Source organism: Mustelus asterias, chromosome 24 (genome assembly GCF_964213995.1).
Source record: "Mustelus asterias chromosome 24, sMusAst1.hap1.1, whole genome shotgun sequence".
NCBI classification, from domain to species: Eukaryota; Metazoa; Chordata; class Chondrichthyes; order Carcharhiniformes; family Triakidae; genus Mustelus; species Mustelus asterias.
This window is the reverse complement of record NC_135824.1, coordinates 4,147,860-4,175,155: the sequence shown is the minus strand read 5'-3', so window position 1 is coordinate 4,175,155 and position 27,296 is coordinate 4,147,860. Positions and strand designations below refer to the sequence as shown.

Below are 27,296 nucleotides of genomic sequence, written 5' to 3'. Positions count from 1 at the left end.
TGTGACTAATAAATAAACTTTACTTTTACTTTACTTTATCTCTTTAAAAGAATAGAGATCCAAACTGTTCATTCTTTCCTGAGATTCCCGTTTAATTCTTGCAAATCCTTTTGCACCTTTTCCATTATTTCCATATCTTTTTTACATTACTGATACATCACGGCCAATGGGCAGTGAAATTAGCCAGGGCGTAAAATGGCAGCCAATTTATTCCCATCAGTGCTGCTTTAGTTGAAACAATTCCTTGTTGCTTGTGCAATTTCCCTTCTTGTGAACACTATCCCACCCATTTGACCTCCTGAATGAAAGGTTTATTCAAATTCTCTCTGATTCCCCAAGCCTCCAGAAGGTTGCCCTGTTGAAACTGGTCTTCTCCCCCCCCACACCCCTTTCTGACACAGAAGACTATTGTGATTAACTCCGTCTATTCACTTCTCTATAATCTCCAGCCCTCAAAAGGCCTATCCAGTCGATGCTAACATCCTGGGCCGATCGCACGCTCCAGTGATGCTGCTACTTCCTGTTGCTAGACGCTTTCTGTTGCCATGGCAGTGCAGGGATGTGCTCCTTCTACTTATCAATGGGAAAGGTAAAGGTCACTCTGAGACCTTTGACCCATCGGCAGGGAGTTCCAATGCTTCTGATCCCACCCCTATACACGGGATTAGTAAGCGCCAATCAATAGGGAAACTGTTAGGTAAATGACTTAAAATCTAGAAGCAGACTGAGATCCTGAGAGAAATAGATGGTGTGTGTGTCCTGACAGGTTTAAAGATCCAACAATTCCTGTGCAAAACATTATTACACAGATTTAAAATTTAAAGTTAAAGTTTATTTATTAGTGTCACAAGTCGGCTTACATTAACACTGCAATGAAGTTACTGTGAAAATCCCCTAGGTGCCACACTCTGGCGCCTGTTCGGGTAACACTGAGGGAGAATTTAGCACGGCCAATGTACCCTAACCAGCACGTCTTTCGGACCGTGAGAGGAAACAGGAGCATCCGGAGGAAACCCACGCAGGCATGGGGAGGACCCTGTGCAGACTCCACACAGACAGTGACCCGAGCCGGGATTCTAACCCCGGGTCCCGGGCGCTGAGAGGCAACAGTGCAAATCACTGTGCCACCCGATGGAAGTAAGTGAAAGCATACAATTGCGAGGTTAAATATATCTGATTTCCAGCCAGTGTTTTCATGATGGTGGCGGTGAAGGAATTAATTGCTTCTGATGGCCGAGACCCTGGAGGTAACTCACTGCTGGCTGTCCTGAGTGGCCCGGGAGCCTTTTGCAACAAGAATGTAGAGAAGAGTCCTTGAGATACTATGAGAACAGGGATCACACTGTGTCATCTGAAGCCTTAACAACAAGATCATTCCAATAGAGCTCACTCGGGTAAATTGGAGGGGGGGGGAGTGGAATATCTTAAATTGCCTTTAACTTTGAGTAATTGAGTTGGAAGCTGTGCTGGAAGGAAAGTTGGGGAACGGCCAATGCAAGTTATTGGAAAACGGCTTTAGTTTTATCTTTCTTGCTTTATTGTTTGGCTGCTGTGACCTTTCCAACACAGATGACATTTATTTATGGTAATCAGCAGGAGGAGAGAAAGCAAAAATACGCAGGCCTTGTATCCTGAGGCCATGTCTGCCAGCGCTGACGGCCCCTGGAAACATTGTCAGGAGGTGGTTGCCCCACATTGTGGGCGAGGACCCCTCTCGGGCACGTTGGCAGCCGTTTCATCTGCTGATGTTTGAAGTCCTAACGATGGCCTTTCCAACTTGACCAATGCTTTCAATTAGCCAGCAGACCCCCTCCCTCCTTCCCTCCCCCACTCTCCCGAGTCCCCCCGCTCCCCCACTGGAGTTGCCATCCCTCCAGGTCTGTCCTGGAGCCACCAATAACTAAAGATTAATCTGAGTTACAGTGCAGGCGAAAAGCCCACGGGAAGAATCGTAACGGCATCAAATTGAAATTATACACAGACTTTTCTTTGTTATAACAAATACTGACAATGAGGGGATAAAAGGCTCTTTGGCTGGCTGAAGCAGGATGTCATGTGACCAAGCCTCCAGGAATAGGGCCACACCGAGTTGGCAACCCCCTCCCCCTCTGCCAACATATATGTTCCTCTCTGCTGGAATGATCGAGTTTATATTTTAAATAAGCACCAAAAACTAAGTGAAAGAATTGACCCCAAATACAGGAATGAAATGACTGGTCTGGCAGCAAAATTATGTTGTTTTATTCTGATGAAGATGGTTGAGACTCAGTGGGAATAGCAGGAAATCAGTGAGGTTCACAACACAGAAAGAGGACACGCAGACATCAAGGGAGGAATTTTCCAGCCGCGCTCACCCCAAAAGCGGACAATCTCGCCCGACATCAACAGACTTTGCATGGTCCACCCCCACCCCCCTGCCTGCTACAAATCCCGTGACGGACGGGATGGAGATATTATCCCCATGATTCTGTTCCGCACTTTTAGTTTTTTTTGTTTATGGGATGTGGGCATCCTCAGCTGGCTCAGCATTTAGTGCCCATCCCTAATTGCCCTTGAGCAGCTGGTGGTGAGTTGCCTTCTTCAACTGTTACAGTCCATGTGCTGTAGGTACACCCACATTGCTAATAGGCAGGGAGTTCCAGGATTTTGACCCAGCACCAGTGAAGGGACGGTGACATATTTCCAAATCAGGATGGTGTGTGACTTGGGGAAGAACTTGCAAGTAGTGGCGTTCCCATGCACCCGCTGCCCTTGCCCTTCTAGGCAGTAGAGGTTGCAGGTTTGGAAGGTAGTGTCGAAGGAGCCTTGGTGAGCTGCTGCAGGGCATTATAGATGGTACACACGGCTGCCACTGTGCATCAGTGGTTGAGGGAATGAGTATTGAAGGAGATGGATGGGTTGCCTATCGAGCAAGCTGCTTTGTCCTGGATGATGTTGAGATTCTTATGTGTTGTTGGAGTTGCACCCATCCAGGCAAATGGAGATTATTCCATCACACTCCTGACTTCTGCCTTGTAAATGGTGTAAGAAGTTTAACAACACCAGGTTAAAGTCCAACAGGTTTATTTGGTAGCAAAAGCCACACAAGCTTTCGGAGCTCTTAGCCCCTTCTTCAGGTGAGTGGGAATTCTGTTCACAAACAGAGCTTATAAAGACACAGACTCAATTTACATGAATAATGGTTGGAATGCAAATACTTACAACTAATCAAGTCTTTAAGAGACGAAACAATGTGAGTGGAGAGAGCATCAAGACAGGCTAAAAAGATGTGTATTGTCTCCAGACAAGACAGCCAGTGAAACTCTGCAGATCCACGCAACTGTGGGAGTTACAAATAGTGTGACATGAACCCAATATCCCGGTTGAGGCCGTCCTCGTGTGTGCGGAACTTGGCTATCAGTTTCTGCTCAGCGACTCTGCGCTGTCGTGTGTCGCGAAGGCCGCCTTGGAGAACGCTTACCCGAATATCAGAGGCCGAATGCCCGTGACCGCTGAAGTGCTCCCCAACAGGAAGAGAACATCTCTTCCTGTTGGGGAGCACTTCAGCGGTCACGGGCATTCGGCCTCTGATATTCGGGTAAGCGTTCTCCAAGGCAGCCTTCGCGACACACGACAGCGCAGAGTCGCTGAGCAGAAATTGATAGCCAAGTTCCGCACACACGAGGACGGCCTCAACCGGGATATTGGGTTCATGTCACACTATTTGTAACTCCCACAGTTGCGTGGATCTGCAGAGTTTCACTGGCTGTCTTGTCTGGAGACAATACACATCTTTTTAGCCTGTCTTGATGCTCTCTCCACTCACATTGCTTCGTCTCTTAAAGACTTGATTAGTTGTAAGTATTTGCATTCCAACCATTATTCATGTAAATTGAGTCTGTGTCTTTATAAGCTCTGTTTGTGAACAGAATTCCCACTCACCTGAAGAAGGGGCTAAGAGCTCCGAAAGCTTGTGTGGCTTTTGCTACCAAATGAACCTGTTGGACTTTAACCTGGTGTTGTTAAACTTCTTACTGTGTTTACCCCAGTCCAACGCCGGCATCTCCACATTGTAAATGGTGGACAGGTTTTGGGACGTCAGGATGTGACTTTGCACAGAATTCCCAGCCTCTGACCTGCTCTTGTAGTAACAGTTTTTCTATGGCTTGTCCAGTTCCGTTTCTGGTCAATCTTCCAGCCAAGCCACTCTTGTTGATGGACATTGAAGCCCCCACCCTGAGGACATTCTGTGTCCTTGCCACTCTCAGTGCTTCCTCCAAGTGGTGTTCAACATGGAGAAGTACTGATTCATCAAATGAAGGAGGGCAGTAAGTGATAACCAGCAGGAGGTTTCCTTGCCCATGTTTGACATGATGCCAAGAGCCTGCATGGGGTCTTGAGTCAATGTTGAGGACTCCCAGGGCGACTCCCTCCTGACTGTATATCACTGTGCCACCCCCTCTGCTGGGTCTGTCCTGCTGGTGGGACAGACCTAGGGGTGGTGGTGTCTGGGACATTATGATACCATGAGTATGACTATGTCAGCCTTGACTAGTCTATGAGACAGCTCTCCCAATTTTGGCACAAGCCCCCAGTCCTTTTTTAGTCAGTATTTCCCAATCTATCACCATTTAAATAATACTCCACCGTTCTGTTTCTCCATCCAAAGTGGATAACTTTACACTTATCCACATTATACTGCATCTGCCACTCATTCAACTTGTCTAAATCACCTTGAAGCCTCTTAACTTCCTTCTCACCACTCACATTCCCAACAAGTTTTGTGTTGCCAGCAAACTTGGAAATATTACATTTGGTTCCCTTATCCAAATCATTGATGTATATTGTGAATAGCTGGGGCCCAAGCACTGATCCCTGTGGGACTCCACTAGTCACTGCCTGCTAGTTCAAAAAATACTCATTTATTCTTACTCTCTAGTTTCCTGTCTGCTAACTGTGGTGAACCATCGTTGGTTCCCACTGGATAGTACTGAGCCAGGGGCTGGCCAGTACTACAAGGATGTACATATGTTACTGTTGGGTTGTGCTATTGTTGCTGTTGGGGTTAGGGTGGGGTTGTTACACCTTTGTACTGTAGTGTTGTGGCACATCCCAGTCGGGCTCCGCCTCCTGGGAGAGGTATAAGAGTCCCTGCTCTGGCCGGGACCCCTTCAGTCTGGGATAGTGTATATAAGTTCTGGCAGCTTCATTACAGTAAATAAAAGCCTTTCATTTACTGAGCTTCAGGCCTCGTGTTTGAGTAGCGCATCACTAACCAATTCTCAATCCATGCCAATATATCACCCCCAACCTTATGTGCTCTAATTTTGCACACTAACCTCTTATGTGGGACTTTATCAATAGTTTTCTGAAAATCCAAATACACCACATCCACTGATTCACCCTTAACTATTCTACTAGTTACTTTCTCAAAAAACTCCAGTCAGTTTATCAAGTACAATTTCCCTTTCATAAATCTATGTTGATTTTGTCTGTTCCTATTGATATTTTCTGAGTGTCCTGTTATCACATCCTTTATAATAGACTCTAGCATTTTCCCTACCACGAATGTTAGGCTAACCGGTCTGTAATTTCCTGTTTCCTCCTTCCTTTGTTAAATAGCGGGGTTACATTTTCAACCTTCCAATCTGCCGGGACTGTTCCAGAATCTACAGAATTTTGCAAGATGACAAACAATTCATCCACTGTTTCCATGGCCACTTCCTTTGGTACCCTGGGATGTAAATGATCAGATCCTGGGGATTTATTGGCTTTCAGTCCCATTAATTTCTTCAGCGCTATTCTTCTCGTAATACTAATTTCTTTCAATTCCTCCTTCTCACTAAACCCCTGGTTTCTGGGAAGTTATTTTTGCCTTTCTCCGTGAAGGCAGAGCTATCGTACTTGTTTAATTGTTCTGCCACTTCCTTGTTCTCTATTATAAATTCTCCTGTTTTGGACCGTAAGGGACCTACATTTGTCTTCACTAATCTTGTTCTTTTAACGTATTTATAGAAGTTTTAACAGTCCGCTTTTATGTTACTTACAAGTTTACTCTTGTATTCTATTGTTCCCCTCTTGATCAATCTCTGGGTCCTCCTTTGCGGAATTCTGAACTGCTCCCAATCCTCAGGTTTGCTACTTTTTCGAGCAACTTTATATGATTCCCCTTTGGATCTAACACTATCCTGAATTTTTTTTTTGTCAGCCATGTTTGGGCCACTTTTCCTGCTGTGTTTTTGCGCCAGAATGTGAGGAATGTTTATAGCTGCTGCAGATGGCAAAAGTGGGCACGGGAAAATAAAAAATAAAATCTTACTGCTTATTACATTTTTAAAATATGCAAAGGGAGGAGAGAAGCCCCATGAAGTTTGCAAAACCCTCCCTGCTCTTGTGGAATTTATCTTGAGTGACAGAAAACAAGTTGGATGAAACCGGCCCTCCCCCTCCTCCCCATCGCCCCAGTAATGGTTCAAAACAAGCTTCAGGTCCACTTTGTCTTCAGATTATTGAAGCTGTCAGGAAGGTTTTTAAACTTCGAGATCCAGAGAGGAATTCCACTTTTCCTGCCACATGAGCCGGCGTTAGATTTCCCTGTGGGATTCCTTTTGAGTGTGAAGATTATCCAGGCGTCACTTGGCTCTCCATCTCACTGCCCCCAAACCCCCGACTCCCGAGAGGCTCTGGGTTCATAAAGCAGAAAACAGTTGTACTTTGAATTTGAATTGTTAAATCAGCCTGGGATCTGTTAATGCAATCTCACAGCAGTCTACAGCAGCACAGAAGCCAAGACTGAAATGCACACTTAAAAGCAACGGACAGAAGTATTATTACATCATTTCATATTTCCCGTTTCTTTTCCTGAAGTGTGCAGTTGTGCTGGGGTTTCCGCCAACTCTCCAACCTCGTTGGACGTGAGCTGAAAGAAAAGTGGCAGAGCACGAAGAAAAGGGGATATGTCCTCTCTCTGTCCAACCCCAAAAAACTTAACCCTAATGTCTCAAGCAAGTCCCTGTTCCTACCGTCTTGAGCAGAGACACTTGGGCCAGGATTTAGTGTTTTTGGGCAGGATACAGGAGCTAGTCAGACGGGGGGTCCCAGCCTCGCATTGTGCAAGGAACAGTCACCCAGCAGGGATTTTCCCTGAATTGGCCAATTAGTGTCCAGGGGGCATACTTACCATCCAGTTAAGGACAGTGGGGTGGGCAAGCTCTGGAAGCTGGAAGGCAATAGGAGACCCTCTAGTACAGAAGGAGCTTCAGCCTGCCATTGTCGGTCAGAGAGCAAGAGGGCACCTCCAACTTGAAGCACCCTCTCCGCAATTTTAACATTTTGTAGTGAAATATGGCCGCAGATGTTGGAGCATCATTTTGGAAGGGAAGCCTCTCCACTGGGCAGCCTGTGGCTGCGTCAGTCACCATGTAGCTGGGGGAGGGTCTCAGAGACTATCTGGTTCCAGTGAGTTATCCAACTATGAGAGCCATCGCCTGAACCTTCACCCAAACCTATTCATGACCCATTCCAATAAGGGTCACTGGATAAGCAGTTCCCCAAACCACACCTGCTCACACCCAGAGTTTGCACATTCAGAAGATGTTTTGCCTAATTGCCATGACCTAGAATGAGGTTAAATAAACGTCGGGGAGACACATCCCATTCCGATGAGCTATCCATTCTTCCTATCTGTTTGTGCTGTGGGTTAAACTAACCAAACTGTCTATTGTGGTAACAGGAGAAACATCTGGACCCCACACATGGCCATTTTCACATTAACTGCTTCATACAGTGCGGAGAAATCTATCGAGTCAAATTCCATTAGAGATCTTGAGATCCCGTGTGAGATTACATGGACAACAAATTCATACAGAGAGGTTATGCAGATTTGTGACCTTTTGCCTCTGTGCAAAGGTCATTGTGGTTCAACTGCAGAAGTGAAAGCCTTTGACTTTGGTTAACTCCAGACATTCTTCCAAGGTCACCACTCTCCTCTCCAGATGATCTTAAATGGGAATGTCAAAGGGATGGTGTCTTGCTGTATCTGAACAAATCCCTGGTTAGACCACATCTGGAGTTCTTTGTATTGTTTCTGACACCTTACCTTAGAAAGGATTTCTTAGAAAGGATTTCAAAGGGTGCAGAGCAGATTTACCAGAAGGGCTCCAAGGCACTAAGGGTTAAATTCTGAAGCAGGATTAAGTAAACCAGGTTTACATTCCCAGAATGTAGATGGCTCAGGTGAGAGTTGATTGAAGGTTTTAGAATTTTGAGGTAAATTGATAGATTAGTTCAAGAAGAACTTTCTCCATTGGTGGAGGAGACTAAACTGAGGGGACATTACCTTAAAATCAAAGCTTGGCCAATCGGGGGAGAAGTTAGGAAACAGTTCTTTAGACAAAGGGTGGCAGAAGTGTGAAATTCTCTCCTGCAAAAGATAAGAGCTGTTGGAGGTAAATTTTTAATTTAAAATCTGAGATTGATAGATTTTTCCTGGATGAAGGTATTGAAGGATGTGAAGCAAGATGGCAGATGAAGTCAGGGTGAAGGATGAAGATCAGCCATTTTTAAACATTTGTTCAGGGGATGTGAGAATTGCTGGCTGGGCCAGCATTTATTGCCCATCCCTAATTACCCTTGAACTGAGTGGCGGCTAGGCCATTTCAGAGGGCATTTAAGAGTCAACCACATTGCTGTAGCTCCGGAGTCACATGTCAGCCAGACCGGGTAAGGACAACAGATTTCCTTCCCTAAAGGACATTAGTGAACCAGATGGGTTTTTCCAACAATCGACAATGGTTTCATGGTCATCAGTAGATTCTCAATTCCAGAATTTTGTTGAATTCAGATTTTCGCCATCTGCCGTAGTGGGATTCGAACCCAAGTCCCCAGAGAATTGACCTGTCTTTGGATTACTAGTCCAGTAACAATACCACTACATCAGTGCTGAAAAGTATTTATTACCCAGATATATTTGCCCTTGCAAAGGTGGTGCTGTGAGTCCACCTGGAGCAAGTACACTCGCGCAAAGTGCTGTTTGGGGAGGAGTTCCAGGATCTCGGGTGGCACAGTGGTTAGCACTGCTGCCTCACAGCGCCAGGGATCCGGGTTTCATTCCAGCCTCGGGTCACCGTCTGTGCAGAGTCTGCATGTTCTCCCTGTGTCTGCATGGGTTTCCTCCGGGTGCTCTGGCTTCCTCTAACAGTCCAAAGATGTGCAGGTTAGGTTGATTGGCCGTGCTAAATTGACCCTAATGCCAGGGGGATTAGCAGGGTAAATGTATAGGGTTACAGGAATAGAGCTTGGGTGGGATTGAGTTTGGTACAGATTCGATGGGCCAAATGGCCTCCTTCTGTACTGTAGGGATTCTATGATCATGAGATAACCACGGTCTCAAAGATGGCAGGACAGTCTTGAGGGTCTGAGTGGCCTCCTCCTGTTTCAATCTAAGAGGTTAAACTTGGGGAAACAAGCCCTGGTGAGCGGTTTGTTGAGTGGATTATTGGACAGATGAAATGGTGAAACATGGGATGGGCATGACAGACTGGCCAATGAGGAATCTGTTTCAGTATAAACAACAGCAGCTTATACAACACTTTTAATATAGTCCAAGGTGTTTGAGCGGAGTGTCATCAAACATAAATAAGCATTGAACCTGGGAATATTAGGACAGGTGACCAAGAGCTTGGTCAAACAGTAAGTTTTAAAGAGAGTCTGAAAGGAGGAGGGAGGGGTGGAGAGGTTTCGGGAGGGAATTCCAGAAATTAGGACCCAGACAATGAAATGGTGAAGTGATAGAAATCAGGATGCTCAAGAGGCCAGAATTGGAGGAGTGCAGAGATACCTGAGGGTTGTGAAGTTCAAAGGGATTACAGGATTCGGTGGATGAGGCCATGGAAATATCTGAAAACAAAAATCAATTTTAAAATGAAGGCATTGGAGATCTGGGAAACAAGGTGGCTCAGCAAGTACAGGGGTGATATGTGAACGGACTTGGTGCGAATTAGGACAAGGACAGCAGGGTTTTGGTGAACTCAGGTTAAAGTGAGGTGGAAGGTGGAAGGTCAGGTAGGAGAGCATTGATTTATAAGTTTTTAAAAAGAGGCATGACCATGGTTTCTGCAGCAAATAGGTGGCACTGTGGTTAGCACTGCTGCCATCACAACGGGTTTGATTCCTGGCTTGGGTCACTGTCTGTGCGGAGTCTGCATGTTTTCCCCGTGTCTGCGTGGGTTTCTTCCGGGTGCTCCGGTTTCCTCCCACAGTCCGAAAGATGTGCTGGTTAGGGTGCATTGGCCATGCTAAATTCTCCCTCAGTGTAACCCGAACAGGTGCTGGAGTGTGGCGACTAGGGGATTTATCACAGTAACTTCATTGCAACTTTAAACCTTTGAGCTGAGGCAGTGCCACATTGGTCAATTTTGCAGTGGTGGAAATGTGCAATGTCTGTTTCTCTCCAGCCAACTGGTAAAGAACTTAGAATCATAGAATCCCTACAATGCAGAAGGAGGCCATTTGGCCCATCGAGTCTACACCGACCACTATCCCACCCAGGTCCTATCCCTGTAACCCCATTTGTCCCGCGAGTCGCCCTGACACTAAGGGGCAATTTAGCATGGCCAATCAACCTCACTGTGGACTATCAGAGACTGGAAAGTGAGATTCAGAGCAGGAAGCAATTTTCCCACAGGCTGTTTTGAGAGTACCACGTGCGATAAGTCTCACTGACATGACATATACGTGAACTTGGAGCTGATCTGTGACTGAAATGGCAAAACAAGCTTAACTAGGATTATGAAAATTTACTTGAAGTAATTCCATGTTTTGGACTTACTTTAGATTAAATTACTTTCGGAAAATAATTCCAAGTGAGCCTGAATCTTTTTGATTGAGAGTGGCACAAGGAACAGCAGAATAGCCTTCATTCATTACATCTGCTATTCCATGTTTACAAGTCACAGTCTGGATCAAAGAGCACTGAGGAGCAAGCTCAAAATGTCAATAAACAAGAGAAAAATAAAAAGATTACATGAAGAACGGGTAAAATAGGAGCAGCAGTCAGCCATCTGAATCTTTGAGCCTGTCCTGCTATTCAATAGGTCCCCTGCCTCAATTCTACTTTCCTACCCTGTCCCTAGACCCCTTAATTTGACTTGGCGTCCAAAATACTATTCCTCTCAGTCTTGGATATAATCAGTGATCGAGCATTCACTGCTATTTCCAGAAAGCAAGTAAAGTAAAAGTTTATTTTATTAGTGTCACAAGTAGGCTTACATTAACACTGCAATGAAGTTACTGTGAAATTCCCCTAGGCGCCTGTTCGGGTACACTGAGGGAGAATTTAGCATAGCCAATGCACCTAACCAGCACGTCTTTCGGACTATGGGAGGAAACCGGAGCACCCGGAGGAAACCCACGCAGACACTGGGAGAACGTGCAGACTCCACACAGACAGTGACCCAAGCCGGGAATCGAACCCAGGTCCCTGGCGCTGTGAGGCAGCAGTGCTAACCACTGTGCCACCGTGTCGCCCATTGGAGCAGGATAGAACTGGAGCCAATCTTTACACACTTCTCTGAGCATTTATTTACAAGCCTACATCGTCTTTGCTGCCCCTCAATTTGAGGATAACGTCTTGTCAAGGTCGCGAGTTTCCTTCATGGGTCATCATGTGACTGAACAGATCGATTCATGACCTCTAGTTCTTTGAACACATGGGGCAGCGTGTCCCACAAAGTAGCAAGATCCAGAATGCAGGATTTGCTTCCTTCATTGTCCTTCTCAGCTGCCGCTCTGCTTCTTCATTCAGATATTGCGAATCCAAATGTGAAGCAGCATGATTGACAACTTGTCACTATTCTAAACCAGCTCCTCCGAGTCATCAATGTCAATGATCCCGCACTTCAGAGAGAGCTTCAGAGTGTCTCTGAAGTGTTTTGTTTGTCCTCCCCTGGCTGTTTAAAGTTGAGAAAACAAAATCTTTTTTTATTCATTGGTGGGACATGGGCGTCGCTGGCTGGGCCAGCATTTATTGCCCATCCCTCATTGCCCTTGAGAAGGTGGTGGTGAGCTGCCTTCTTGAATCGCTGCAGTCCATGTTCTGTGGGTTGACCCACAATGCTGTTAGGGAGGGAATTCCAGGATTTTGACCCAGTGACTATGAAAGAATGGCGATATATTTCCAAGTCAGACGGTGAGTGGCTTGGAGGGGAACTTGCAGGTGGTGGTGTTCCCATGTATCTGCTGCCCTTGTCTTTCTTGATGGAAGTGCTCATGGGTTTGGAAAGTGGTGCCTAACGTTTAAAGTTTTTATTGATTAGTCACAAGTAGGCTTACATTAACACCGCAATGAAGTTACTGTGAAAATCCCCTAGTGGCCACACTCCGGTGCCTGTTCGGGTACACTGAGGGAGAATTCAGCATGGCCAATGCACCCTAACCAGCACGTCTTTCGGACTGTGGGAGGAAACCAGCAGCGGAAAGCTTTGTGAATTTGTGCAGAGCATCTTGTAGATAGTACACATGTGTTGGGGATACGTGTTTCAGCCATCCGGTGTAGTTGATTTTTCAGGAATTTTGCCTCAAGAAGGACACTCACCTTGGAGACACTGCTGGTGGAATTTCTCTAACACTCTAACTGCTCTGTATGCTAGTGCTGGAAACCTCCGACTTCATCCATGGCTGGGATTCTCTGGTGCTGCTACAGCGGATGGAGTTCTTCTGTGCCAGATTCTCTGTTTGTGCAGGTAGTGGGGTGGCCATGGGCAAGATCGGAGAATCCCGCCGAGGACTTTTGTTCAATTGCGGGGGTCTTTGTGGTGAATTGCTCACTGCCGTCGTTTGTCGAAGGCCAAGCTGGCACAGCTGCCCCCGTGTTCCCGTTAATAGTGATCTTTTGAGAGGGGTGACCATGAATGTATGAGAAGTGCTCAACATGTTTCAGAGGCCCTCCTTCAGCAGGGATATGGGGGAGGCGTGGATTGATGTGAGTTACTTTCAGAAACATTCAAAGACAGGACGATTTGAAGGGATCGAAAATGCAAATTTGGTCCCGAGTGGGCAACAAGACTGCGGCCATCTGCAAACCGTAGATCATGTATGTTGGTGGCTGTCAGTTTAGTTTTGACAGAGAGAACTGAGCTTAAAGTGTATTCCATCTAAGCGATATGTAATACCAGAGGCAGTTTAGGAGGTGAATAGCCACTGTCAGGTAGATTGTAAATAGTATGGGGGCTCTCACACAGCCTTGTTTTACACCAGCCTAGACTTTGAAAGCATCTGTTTCAGATCTCGAACACAGGACAGTTGCAAGCGTATTATTAGGAAGCAGTTTCAGGATTGTGATGAAGTTTCTTGAACATCCAAATCTCTGGAGCACTATCCACAAAATCTCATGATTTACTGAGGTCAAGTGCTCTGGTCAGGCCAATGAAGACAGTGAAAGGTTCCTGATGTTGTTCTTGACATTTTTCCTGGATTTGTCTGGCAACAAAGACCATGTCAGAGGTTCCTCTGGAAGGACTAAAGCCAAACTGTGTCTCTGGGAAGATTTCCTCAGCCACAGGGAATAGGCAATACAGGAAAATGATTGAGAGGTTTTTTAAAAATTTATTCATGAGATGGTTCATCCAGCGTTTACTGCCCATTGCTGTTAAGAAGGTGGTGGTGAGCTGTTGAACCGTTGCAGTACCTTTGGTGTAGATACACTCTAAGTGCTATTCAGGAGGGAATTTCTGGATTATGACCCTGCCTCACGGGGCCAAGGACCCGGGTTCAATTCCAGCCTTGGGTGACTGTATGGAGTCTGCACGTTCTCCCCGTGTCTGCGTGGGTTTCTTCCGGGTACTCCGGTTTCCTCCCACAGTCCAGAGATGTGCAGGTTAGGTGCAATGGCCAAGCAAAATTGCCCCTTAGTGTAGGGATTCTATGAACAGTGAAGGAACGTTGATATACTTCCAAGTCAGGATGGTGAGTGGCTTGGAGGGGAACTTGCAGGTGGTGGTGTTCCCTTGTATCTGCTGCCCTTATCCTTCTAGGTAATAAAGGTTGTGGGTTTGGAAGGTGCTGCCTAAGGAGCCTTGGTGAGTTGGTGCAGCACATTTCAAAGATGGTACACACAGCTGCCTCTGTGTGTCGGTGGTGGAGTGAATGCTAAATGTGGTGGATGGGGTGCCAATCAAGCGGGGCTGCTTTGTCCTGGATGGTGTCGAGCTTCTTGAGTGTTGTTGGAGCTGCACCCATCCAGGCAAGTGGGGAGTATTCCATCACACTCCTGACTTGTGCTTTGTAGATGGTGGACAGGCTTTGGGGAGTCAGGAGGTGAGTTACTCACCACAGGATTCCCAGCCTCTGACCTGCTCTTGTAGCCACTGTATTTATATCACAGAATTGCTACAGCACAGAAGGAGGCCATTTGACCCATTACTGGCTCTCCAAACAAGCATTATGACTTAGTAACATTCCCCTGCAAATGTCACTTGCCATTTATAAGCCCAAGCATGAATATTGTCCAGGTCTTGCTGCATGTGGACAATGTCTAAGGGATTGTGAATGGTGCTGAACACTGTGCAATAAGAACATAAGAAATAGGAGCAGGAGTAGGCCATCTGGCCCTTCGAGCCTGCCCCGCCATTCCACAAGATCATGGCTGATCTGAAGCGAATCAGTTCCACTTACCCGCCTGCTCCCCATATCCCCTAATTCCCTTATCGATCAGAAAACTATCTACCCGTGATTTAATCATATTCAACGAGGAAGCCTCCACCACTTCAATGGGCAGAGAATTCCAGAGATTCACTACCCTCTGAGAGAAGAAGTTCCCCCTCAACTCTGTTCTGAACCGGCCCCCCCTTATTTTGAGGCTGTGCCCTCTAGTTCTGGTTTCCCTTCTAAGTGGAAAGAATCTCTCCACCTCTACCCTATCCAACCCCTTCATTATCTTATATGTCTCTATAAGATCACCCCTCATCCTTCTAAACTCCAACGAGTACAGACCCAATCTGTTTAATCTCTCCTCATAAGCTACACCCCTCATCTCCGGTATCAACCTGGTGAACCTTCTCTGCACTCCCTCCAAGACCAATATATCCTTTCGCAAATAAGGGGACCAAAACTGCACACAGTACTCCAGTTGCGGCCTCACCAGTGCCTTGTACAGTTGCAGCAAGACCTCCCTGCTTTTATATTCTATCCCCCTCGCGATAAAGGCCAACATTCCATTCGCCTTCTTGATCACCTGCTGCACCTGCAGACTGAGTTTTTGCGATTCGTGCACAAGGACCCCCAGGTCCCTCTGCACAGTCGCACGATGTAATTTTTCTCCATTTAAATAATATTCCAATTTACTATTATTTCTTCCAAAGTGGATAACCTCACATTTGCTAACGTTATATTCCATCTGCCAGATCCTCGCCCACTCGCTCAGCCTATCCAAATCTCTCTGCAGACTTTCCGCGTCCTCCACGCAATTCGCTTTCCCACTCACCTTCGTGTCATCAGCAAACTTGAATACCCTAGATTCAGTCCCCTCCTCCAGATCATCTATGTAAATGGTAAACAATTGAGGCCCCAGCACCGATCCCTGCGGCACGCCACTGGTCACCAACTGCCAACCAGAAAAGCACCCATTTATCCCAACTCTCTGCTTCCTGTTAGATAGCCAATCCCCAATCCACGCCAACACCTTACCCCTAACTCCGTGTACCCCAATCTTCTGCAGCAACCATCTGCAAACATCCTCACTTCTGTCCTTATAATGGAGGGAAGGTCATTGATGAAGCAGCTGAAGATGGTTGGGCCTAGGACACTACCCTGAGGAACTCCTTCAGCAATGTCCCGGAACTGAAATGCTTGACCTCAAAGAACCGCAACAGTCTTTCTTTGTACTATGTATGGTCCAACCCTGCTATTTTCCCTGCTATGAAAAAGAGGGAAATACCTTGATAGTTTTCACAACATGATTTACCTCCTCTCTTGAAAATAGTTACCATTGTCACATTCCGGAAATTGGGAGGGGGTGGTGAAGTGGGAATTTTTTTTCCTCCCAAATCAAAATCCATATATTTCCAGTGTTATGGATTACAAGCGTACACCTCCTAACCCACCGCCATCGTTTCAAGCTGTGTTTATTTGGAGGGGCACAATTGAATCACTAGTTAATGCATTCAATTAAAAATAATTAATATACAATTAACATACATGGGCGGTTCTCTGTCGTAAATAATTTCAAATATTCACTGCCCTTTTGCATGAAGAAATGTCTTCCCATTTCAGTTCTAGCTAGCCAACCCCTCACCGTGAGAGCATGACCTCGCCAGTCAGGGGAAACAGCATCTCAGCATCCATCCTCTTAATTTCTCCTAGAATTTTATACATTTCAATGGATCACCTCCCTCTAATTCTTCTAAACTCCAGAGCGCATAGGCCCATTCTGCTCAATCTCCGCGACACGGCGACACAGTGGTTAGCACTGCTGCCTCACAGCACCAGGGACCTGGGATCAATTCCTGCTTGAGTCACTGTCTGTGTGGAGTTTGCACGTTCTCCCCGTGTCTGCTTGGGTTTCCTCCGGGTGCTCTGGTTTCCTCTCAAAGTCCGAAAGACGTACTGGTTAGGTGCATTGGCCATGTTAAATTCTCCCTGCGTATCCAAACAGACGCTGGAGTGTGGCGACTAGGGGATTTTGACGGTAACTTCTTTGCAATGTTAATGTAAGCCTGTTTTGTGACACTGATAAATAAACTTAACTTAAACCTATTGGACGTCCCTCTCACCCCAAGAATAAATCTCTTTAACTTCTGTTGCACCCTGTCTAAGGAAAACATATCCTCCCTCAGGCAAAGGAGACCAAAACTAGTAATCAGTTATCAATGAATAGTTTGAGGTTGGTAAATTGTTGACAAGTGCAGAGTTGTATCAAAAACAAAGCAAAGTGCCTGAAGAGCCTTGGTGGGAAAGAGTTAAACTTGATTTACTTCATGCCCTGTTGATACAAAGAATGCCATTGGCTGACCTATTAGCAAAGCTGTTTTTATTTTGGGTACAAGTGAAGGATTGAATTTTCTATCATTGCCCAGCATGCCTTGTGTGTCCACTGATAAATGCTTCCTTTCTAAATGATCTGGGTTTTTTTAGTGGCTTGTGACAGATTGCTGAATGTGTCACCCATTGCTCCCTTCTTCTCGTGCTTTCTCTCACTTTTGTTTCCTCCCGCTTTATTAGAGCCATTCACTCAGTTGGTAGTGACAGAACTCGCCAACACATTAAGATGCTCTTCTTTGTCTAATGCCTCACGATGGGGAGAATTTGTTGCCTCTGATCTTCATCAGTTTTTCAATAATTTGGCCTTTCTTCATGTTTTGCTTATTAACACCTTCCATCGCCTCCCCCCCCCCCCCCCGCCCCGCCCCGCCACCCCCCCCAACACCCCCACAGATCTTTTGCAGGGAAACGGCAGACTAACAAAAAATCACCCCATATCTGCCAGTGTAAATGATTTACTTTCAAGTGTTCTGAAGAACATATTGCCATGTTTCCACAAGGAGTGGAAGATATTGGGGTAGAAGGACCCACAGGCTAAAGATGTGCGGGTTAGGTGCTTTGGACATGCTAAATTGCCCCTTAGTGTCCCGCGATGCATAAGTTAGAGGGATTGGCGGGTAAATATGTGGGGTTACAGGGATAGGGCCTGGCTGGGATTGTTGTCGGTGCAGACTCGATGGACCGAATGACCTCCTTCTGCATTGTAGGGATTCTATAGATTCCACTGGAATGCACGGTGGCACAGTGGTTGACACTGCTGCCTCAGCGCCAGGGACCCGGGTTCAATTCCACCCTTGGGTGACTGTGTGTGCGGAGTTTGCACGTTCTCCCCGTGTCTGCATGGGTTTCCTCCGGGTGCTCCGGTTTCCTCCCACAGTCCGAAAGTTGCGCCGGGTAGGTGGATTGGCCATGCTAAATTGCCTCTTAGTGTCAAGGGGACTAGCAGGGTAAATACATGGGCTTTCACAGTAACAATGCGGTGCCAAATAAGCCTACTTGTGACACTAATAAATAAACTTTAAAATGTGGGATTACGGGGATAGGACCTGTGTGGGATTGTGGTCGGTGCAGACTCGATGGACCAAATGGCCTCCTGCACTGTAGGGATTCTATGATTCTTCTATGAAATGCGAGCTGGTGATAGCATTGTGAGTGCAACGGGGTTTCTGGAACCTTAATAAAGTATGGAGGAATGTAAATCGACCAGCAAGGTTTGCAGATTCACAAGTCATAGCCGGTCGATTTTCACGTGAATAACACTGGGTGTATTGCTGCAAAAAGGCATTTTGTCAAAGTTTTTCATCTTGCTCTCAGTGTCATTACTGGCTGTCGAGGGCCTGGTCTATTGTTCCATCGTCCTGCCGTGCAGTTCAGGGTAGCCTGACACAAAAATAACCAGCTGTGCCCCAGTACTGTACCTTTGACAAGCTAACGGCACTGCAGGGTCTGCACCCCAAAAATGCATTTTGTAAAACAATCAACAAAAGTTTAGTTCAAATTCCTGAGTTTGATGCTACATCTGCTGAAAGGAAAGCAAGTGTGATAGCATCTTCCAAACTGCACATTGCACAATGGGGAAAAAGAAATCCAACTTACCTGTTGGATTTGTGCCCAATGCAGAGACAAATAGGGTAGATAGAGACAGATAGGGTGGATAGTGAGAGCCTTTTTCCTCGGATGGTGTTGGCTAGCACGAGGAGACATAGCTTTAAATTGAGGGGTGAGAGATATAGGACAGATGTTAGAGGTAGGTTCTTTACTCAGAGAGTAGTAAGGGCGTGGAATGCCCTGGCCTGCAGCAGTGGTGGACTCGTCAACGTTGAGAGCGTTCAAGTGGTTATTGAATAAACATATGGATGATATTGGAATAGTGTAGATTAGAGGGGCTTTAGATTGGTACCACTGGTCGGCGCAACATCGAGGGCCAAAGGGCCTGTACTGCGCTGTAATGTTCTATGTTCTAAATAGTTCCATAATATATATGACTAAATATATATAAATATATTTTAAAAATATGAGTAACAATGGCTCTTTGGTCTAGGGATATGATTCTTGCTTTGGGTGTTACAATTAGCGAGTTTGTAAGAGTACTTGGGTTCAAATCCCAGACGAGCACTTTACTGTTGGGGTGGCGCGGTGACACAGTGGTTAGCACTGCTGCCTCACAGCGCCAGGGTTCGATTCTGGCCTCGGGTGACTGCCTGTGTGGAGTTTGCACGTTCTCCCCGTGTCTGTGTGGGTTTCCTCCAAGTTCCCCGATTTCCTCCCACAGTCCAAAGATGTGCGGGTTAGGTTGATTGGCTATGATAAATTGCCCCTTGGTGTCAGGGAGATTAGGAGATCAGGAGGGTAAATATGTGGGGTTACGGATATGGGACCTGGGTGGGATTGGGGTTGGTGCAGGCTTGATGGGCCAAATGGCCTCCTTCTGCACAGTAAATCCTATGAAATATTATCAGAATGAAGGTATCACAAGGCTACAGTTGCTCTGAGAGATTGTAATTTACTTGTGATGCCTGTTCGTTGGCATCTCACCGAAAGATCCAAAATTCTGAAAGGACTGAACAGGGACTGCGTTTCCAGGCTACAGAGTCTAGATCTTGCAGGTTGCAGTATCAGAGTAAAGTTTCCTCCATTTCAGAAATGTTTTCACTCAGAGCGTTGTGAATCTTTGGAATTCTCTTCCCCAGAGAGTTGTGGATTTGAGCATTTTCAATACTCGGATTGTTAAATTTTGGATACAAGGGGAATTAGCAGATTTGGAGTTGAGTAGGGAAAGCGGAGTTGAGGTCGAAGTTCAGCCATGGTCTTACTGAATGATGGAGCAGGGGCAGGCTTGAGGGGCTGAATGGCCTATTTCCGCTGTTACTGATGTTTTTATGTCTTTCTGATGCTGTCAAGGTAACGGCAGCAGCACAAAATGTGTTGCCTATCGGTCTGCCTTGCTACAGATGTCAGATAAAGATGGGATCAAGTTCCCCTCCTCCACCCCTCGGAATAACCCACCAATATTTACTGTCTATAGCACACAATGCATGTTCAAAGGGGCACGGCAGAGGAGTCTAGCTAAAACCAAGAACCCAGCATGTATCAGGAGGGGAGAGAAGATTGAAGAATTGCAGGGCAGTGGTTAGTCTGCAACACACAGGTCCCATCATGCCTCAGTGTCTTGGCATGTTAATATCAGCCCTCAGTCCAATTTCTGCAGTTAACCAGAAACAGGGGTAGGTCAATAAAAACAGCAGGAGGCACTGCTCCCATTTACTGACTGCTGAACCTTGACTTGATTCACTAATTCACCATTTCTTCCTCTAAGAATCAACGGTGCACTCCTGCAGCTTGGATGCCAAGGCCCGTCAGTAATTCCCATTGCAATTCTCAACGGTAAATAAAGGAGCTGTTGCTGTGAGATTGAGCCTTTGTACGAATGAATATGTGCTGCATTCTGTACAAACTCTTGTCCTATTCTAATCAGTTTTGTATCTGCTCCCCTCTGATATCTGTAGCTACTCCTGCTGCTATCTTACAGCTCCTAGCCTTTCATTAGGGTTATCAATACAAAGAATTGGTTAAATGCTAAGCTTGCCCTTTTTTATCATTTGTTTGTTTGGAAAGGGGAAACCCTTTCAGATAACTATGATCTCAGTCCTGTATTTCTGCTGAGATTATTTTCGCAAATTTTCCCCTTCTATCTCTCCTGAACCTTGATGGAAAAATTTCAAGACTGCAGTAATTGTTTTTTGTTCATTCATGAAATGTAGGTATTGCTGGCTAGGCCTGGCATTTATTGCCCATCCCTACTTGTCCTTGAGAAGGTCGTAGTGAACCCCCTTCTTGAATCATTGCAATTCATGTGGTGTAGGTACACCCACAGTGCTGTTAGGGAGGGAGTTCCAGTGATGGTGAAGGAACAGTGATGTATTTCCGAGTCAGGATGGTGTGTGACTTGGAAGGGTAACTTGCAGGTGGTGGTGTTCCCATCTGTCTGCGGCCCTTCTCATTTTAGGTGGTAGGGATTGTGGGTTTGGAGGATACTGTTGAAGGTGCCTTGGTGAGTTGCTGCTGTGCATCTTGTATATATTACACACGGCTGCCATTGTGTGTGTCAATGGTGGAGAGAGTGAATGTTGAAGGTGATGGATGGGTGTCACTCAAACAGGCTGCTTTGTCCTGGATGGTATTGAGTTTCTTGAGTGTTGTTGGAGCTGCACTCATCCAGGCAAGAGGAGATTATTCCATCACACTCCTGACTAGTGCCTTGTAAATGGTGGACAGGCTTTGGGGAGTCAGGGTGTGAGTTCAGACTCTAAGTGTTGTACCAGCCATCGTATTTATGTAGCTGATCCAGTTAACCTTCTGGTCAATAGTGACTCCAAAGATGTTGAATGATGGCTGCGATGGCAGGGGCTTTGGCAATGGTGATGTAATGGTTAAAATTTCTCTTGAGTATTGTTGACACGTGTCAGACAAATGCCACTTTATCAGCCCAAGGCCCCCAAGCCTGAATGTTGCTGCAAATGGCCACGGATTGCTTCATTATCCAAGGAGTTGCAAATGGAACAGAATATTATGCAATCATCAGCGAACATACCTACCTCTGACTGATAATGGAGGGATGCAGCTGAAGATAGTTGGACCCACAGCGCTGCCCTGAGGAAAACTCACCCTGTTCATTGAAATTATCTCCCTAACTCCTGAAATTCACTCCTTAATTTATAGAACATAGAACAGCACAGGAACAGGCCCTTTGGTTTACGATGTTCTGTCAAACATGATGTCAAATTAAACTAATCCGTCCTGCCTGCCCTTGGTCCATATTCCTCTATTCCTTGCACATTCATGTGTTTATCTAAAAGCCCCTTAAACTCCCTATCGTATTTGCCTGCACCACCACCCCTGTTCCAGACACCTCCCACTCTCCGTGTAAAAACACTTGCCCCTCACACTTCCTTTGAACTTTCCCCCTCTCACCATAAGTGCCTGACCCTGAGTATTAGACATTTCAACTCTGGAAAAAAGATTCTGACTGTCAACCCTATCTATGCTTCTCAATTTTATAGACTTCTGTCAGGTCTCCCCTCCGCCTAAACCACTCCAGTGAAAACAGCCCTAATTTGTGCAGCCTCTCCTAACTTATACCCTCTAATCCAGGCAGCATCCTAGTAAACCTCGTCTACACCCTCTCGAAAACCTCCACACCTCCCTGTAATGGGGCGACCAGAATTGAATGCAATATTCTAAAGGCGGCCTAACCAAAGTTTTATAAAGCTGCAACATGACATCCGGACTCCTGTACTCAATGCCCCGACCAAAAAAGGCAAGCATGCCTTACACCTTCTTTACCACCCAATCTACTTGTGGGGCCACTTTCACGGAGCTATGGACTTGAACCCCAAGATCTTGAAACACTCTTCCTAATTCCTGAAACTGTTCCCTAATTCTTGAAACACCTTGCAATGTTTGTGTGCTAGTGGTTCTACATGAATCAAAATTGTTCTTTTAGTTCTTTGTTGTATAAAATGACTAAGGGAAGATCATAGAAATTCATAGAAACCCTACAGGGCAGAAGGCGGCCATTCGGCCCATCGAGTCTGCACTGACAACAATCCCACCCCAGGCCCTATCTGCACACATTTACCCCGCTAATCTCTCTAACCTACACATCCCAGGACACTAAAGGGCCATTTAGCATGGCCAATCAACCTAACCCACACATCTTTGGACTATGCGAGGAAACCGGAGCACCCGGAGGAAACCCACTCGGACACGGGGAGGACGTGCAAACTCCGCACAGACAGTGACCCAAGCTGGGAACCGAACCAAGTCCCTGGAGCTGTGAGGCAGCAGTGCTAACCACTGTGCTACCGTGCTGCCCCATCTGGAAACACAGTCACTGGTTCTCCCGAGAGTTTTCAGAGCAGCCGAATAGACTAAATATTCGCACCTTACTGAAGAGTGTGGTTTGGGGTCTGCTTGCCCAGTACAACTCCCAAACTCTAATTGTCCAACTGTAACCTTCAAAAAATCCAGTTTGATTTTCGATCAAGTTAGTGGATGAATTGGCTGCTGTTTTCTTCACAATTATAACAAACAATCTTTCTCTGCTGTCTGTTAAATAAAGAAAGAACGTGGCCTTTTCATTTTCTATCAGAAAGTGTCATATGTGATGAAAAATCTTCAGATGAGAAACATCCTCCAGCCGCTGTAACCTGTCACAGGCGTCAATTTAACTAATTTTCACAGAACGCATTTAAACTAACAAAAGAAAATAGTTGCAGAATTGCAATGTGGAACTGACGCCTCTTTCTACCTGATAGCGAAGGTGGTATTTTTGAATCATTGACAGCCCCTGTCTAAAGGTCAAAGCTCATAGTGCACCAGGGGTGAAAAGAATAGAAGCGGAGACCAGACAGATTCAGAAAGAACAATTAGGTGATGACGAGAAACATTTGAAAGATTTCTGGATCATCTTGTTATGTGACTTTAGATAGGCAGGTTAAAGTGTTCCTCAAAATTGGGAACAGTTAGCTGTATAAAGGTCTCACCAAGCGTCTGTGACCAGAGAGTTTTACAAGTAACTGGCCAGTTCCATTGGCCTTCTTCCTAAACACCAATGCTGGTGTCTGGTTATCCCTTAACAACATCACTAAAACAGGTTACTGGGCCAACCTTACGTTGCTGTTTGTAAGAATTTGCTGTGCACAAGTTAGTTGCTGTGTATCCTACATTACAAACTGTGAATAATTTTAAAAAAGACTTCATTGTAAAGCCCTTTGGGACGTCAACTTAGAATTTGGGAGCAGAGGTAGGCCGTTCGACCCTGCAAGCCTGCTCCTGTCTTCGAGTTTGTCAAAGGTACTACAGGAACGCAAGTCTAGTTTTCCTCTCCAGGGTGGTGTTGGGGTATTATAGCATCTGAGCATAAAAGGAGGCCATTCTGCCCATCAGACCTCTGTCAGCCACTTTGAAAAAGCTATCCACTCGCCTCTTTCACCGTGGCCCTGCAATTTTCTCCCCTTCATATATTTACCCCAATTTCTTTTTGAAAGTTACCACCCTTTTACGCAGTGTATTCCAGATCACAGTAACTCTCAACATTAAAAAAAACTCCCTATCTTCCCTTCTGACTTGTTTCCATATTATCTTTGAACTCTGGTTACTTACCTTCCTGCAATAATTTCTCCTTATGCACACCATCAAAACTCTTCATGTGGCCCATCAGTTTTCACAATGTGGGCCTATTCTCTATGTTTCTATTCGCTCAGTCGGTTAGATGGCTAGATGACAGAATAATGCCAACAACACAGATTCAATCATGAAGATCTACCTCCTTGCCTTGCCTCATGCTTGATTGGGGGGGGGGGGAAGTGGTGGTAACCCTCAGGCTACATAACCACTTGATGGGAGATGATGGCCTAGTGGTATTATCACTAGACTATTAATCCAGAAACTCAGCTAATGTTCTGGGGACTCGGGTTCGAATACCGCCACGGCAGATGGTGGAATTTGAATTCAATAAAAAATATTTGGAATTAAGAATCTACTGATGACCATGGAACCATTGTTGATTGTCGGAAAAACCTATCTGGTTCACTAAAAAAATGTATTTATTAGTCACAAGAAGGCTTACATTAACACTGCAAATGAAGTTACTGTGAAAATCCCCTAGTCGCCACACTCCGGCGCCTGTTCGGGTACACTGAGGGAGAATTTAGCCTGTCCAATGCACCAAACCAGCACATCTTTCGGAATGTGGGAGGAAACCGGAGCACCCGGAGGAAACCCACGTGGACACCGGGAGAACGTGCAGACTCCGCACAGACAGTGACCCAAGCCGGGAATCGAACCCGGGTCCCTGGCGCTGTGAGGCAGCAGTGCGAACAATTGTGCCACTGTGCTACCCAGTAATGTCCTTTAGGGAAAGAAATCTGCCATCCTTGTCTGGTCTGGCCTACATGTGACCCCAGAGCCACGGCAATGTGGGTGACTCTCAATTCCCTCCAAGGACAACTCTGGATGGGCAATAAATGCTGGCCAGCAAGCGACGCCCATGTCCCATGAATGAATGGACAAACATCTTTGCCAGAATTCAACCACCCTCTCCGCCATGAGAATCAGGGTGGGCGAGGGGCGGACAATGGTAAGGTCCGTTGACCCCAGGCAGGATTTTCCAGTCTCGGGTCGAGTGAGGCCGTAAAGTCCCACCCCTTGACACTTGAGTGGGCTACTGACTGTTGGGCACCACCCTTGGAATTATAAGTCAGGGGAAGGAGAGCCAGGGAGTGAGAGGAAAAGAATAGGATCTCATTGCTTCACACTAACAGACGTATTTGTGTATGTTTTTCCTAATCCTCAGGTTATGTCTGTGAGCGAGATCGGCTGACCTTCACCTTCTGTCAGACGCTTAAGCTCTTGGGCCGCTGCTATCTTCAGACCGTGCGGGCGCAATGCTGTCAAACATGTCGACCAAATGGAGTACGAGACCGTGGCAATGAACGCGTGTCAAGGAGATGAAAAACTAACACTGGTGCCACAAAAAAAAAGACTTCGAAGAAATAATAATTCAAGAAAATAAAAGGATTACAGGGACTGAAAGGCACAAAAGCAATTCAGGAAAAAAGAGAGATTTGTACGTGGACATTATGTTATATATATACGTATATATATAAAAGAAAGAGTCTTTCTTTCAGTATTCTTGTTTATGCAACCATATTGACAGGACAGCAATCCTAACTGTTGACTGAAGACTTAACAATGTTGGGATTGCTCAGCAAGGTCTGAGGCCTAGCGGTTGCTATAGTTACTCACCGTCCTTTCAAGTAAGTGGTGCTCCTTATCTTCAAGAATAACACTTCTCCCGTTCATAACACAACCACATGTGTCTCCCAAAAGTGGTTTAGTAAGTGCCATCTTTCTGTGAGGTTTGTTAATTGTAAAAGACATGTTTAATAGCGCAGAGAACTTGAAGGGCTAAGAAGGCAGGAATAAAGATGCCGTGTGGTGCTGCTGTGTCCGACTGGCAGCATTTAACTTGTCCTGAGTGTTGCTGGGCAGCACAGAACTTTTACATACTTGAATGTTTTTTTTTTAATCCTATTTTATTTTCAACTTTCAAGCATCAAATTTAGGTGTGAGATCATGTGTCATTCTGATTGGAGTCATGGTGCTAATAATTTTTTTTTAAAACTGTTATTTTTTTGAAAGGGGCTGCCTAAGAGTACAGTGCACGCAAGTCTGTGCTGTGCTTTCTGCTGAATAATATGTGTATGTATGTAGCAATAACAATATTCATTGCCAGAAATTGCAGAATGGGTCATGTAGAATAACTATCTATGGCATTGAAATCTCCAGTAAATACCTTCCAATAGGTCAAGACAAAATGGATTTTTTTTCTCTAAATATTAATGTCACCACCTCTTCCCTTGGCTTGAGTCTGTCCATGTTGCAATCTTCCGTGTTTGAAATTACCACTGTCTGAATTTGCCTCTCTTGAGAAGTATTAAATTGGCGTCTGACAATGTCTGCCTCCTCCCCTGTGCCTCACCGTCGCAGGGGGAACAGCACAAAGTAATCGGAGTTAAGATATTGTAGCTCTCCTCCCCCCCCCCCCCCCCCGAAGAGTATGGGGGGGTTTAACTTTATTGTGTGTTACAAGTGTTCTGGCCCTTCACCGAGCTGACAGAAACACACACACACACAAAAGACAAACTCAGGTTTCAGCTAATGTGTACAATCTGCTCAGCTTTGTGCCACAGTCAGGATTATTTGTTGTGCTGTGAATATTACACTCCTAACTCTGTTTTTTGGTCTCCAAAGAGGCTGACTCATACAAAAGCCTGTTGTGTTTAAGACTCCACCAAGCTACATAGAAAGTGTCTGATTCTAATGGACTGTATGCTCACACTGCATATGTGCACAACCCATATTTTCTAAGTTCTGACAGCTCAGGTTCACGTTATCTCCCAAAGGCTCTGGCTTCCCAAGTGTGTGCAGGGGTACTGTGGAGATTTAACCCGCTAAAACTGCATGGCTGACATTCAGACCATTGGTAAACTGAACATTGCTAGTCCCGCAGACAGGGCCTACCCATTCTTTTCGTAATGTTAACTAGAGTAACAATCACGGTGCCAGTTCTAGTTCAGTGTACCACACAATCACCATGTTTTGTAAATTGTTATTGCTGCCACTTGTAGCTACCCCTATCAGGAGATCTGCTGTCATGGTATGACATGTTTATCTGCCTTGCCCATCCTCGTACATCCACTGTGGCTCAACTGCAACCA

The 27,296-nt window shown here is 45.7% G+C and overlaps 1 protein-coding gene across 1 annotated transcript in view; it reads left to right on the top strand.

The window, feature by feature from the left end:
- Positions 1 to 26,529, top strand: part of LOC144511169 (A disintegrin and metalloproteinase with thrombospondin motifs 7-like) — a 200,445-nt gene extending 173,916 nt beyond the window's left edge. Inside the window, exon 24 of the mRNA XM_078241199.1 lies at positions 25,370 to 26,529. Coding sequence (XP_078097325.1) covers positions 25,370 to 25,527 — 158 coding nt within the window. The 3' untranslated portion in view covers positions 25,528 to 26,529. The remainder of the gene's footprint in view (positions 1 to 25,369) is intronic.
- The last annotated feature ends 767 nt before the right edge of the window (positions 26,530 to 27,296 follow it).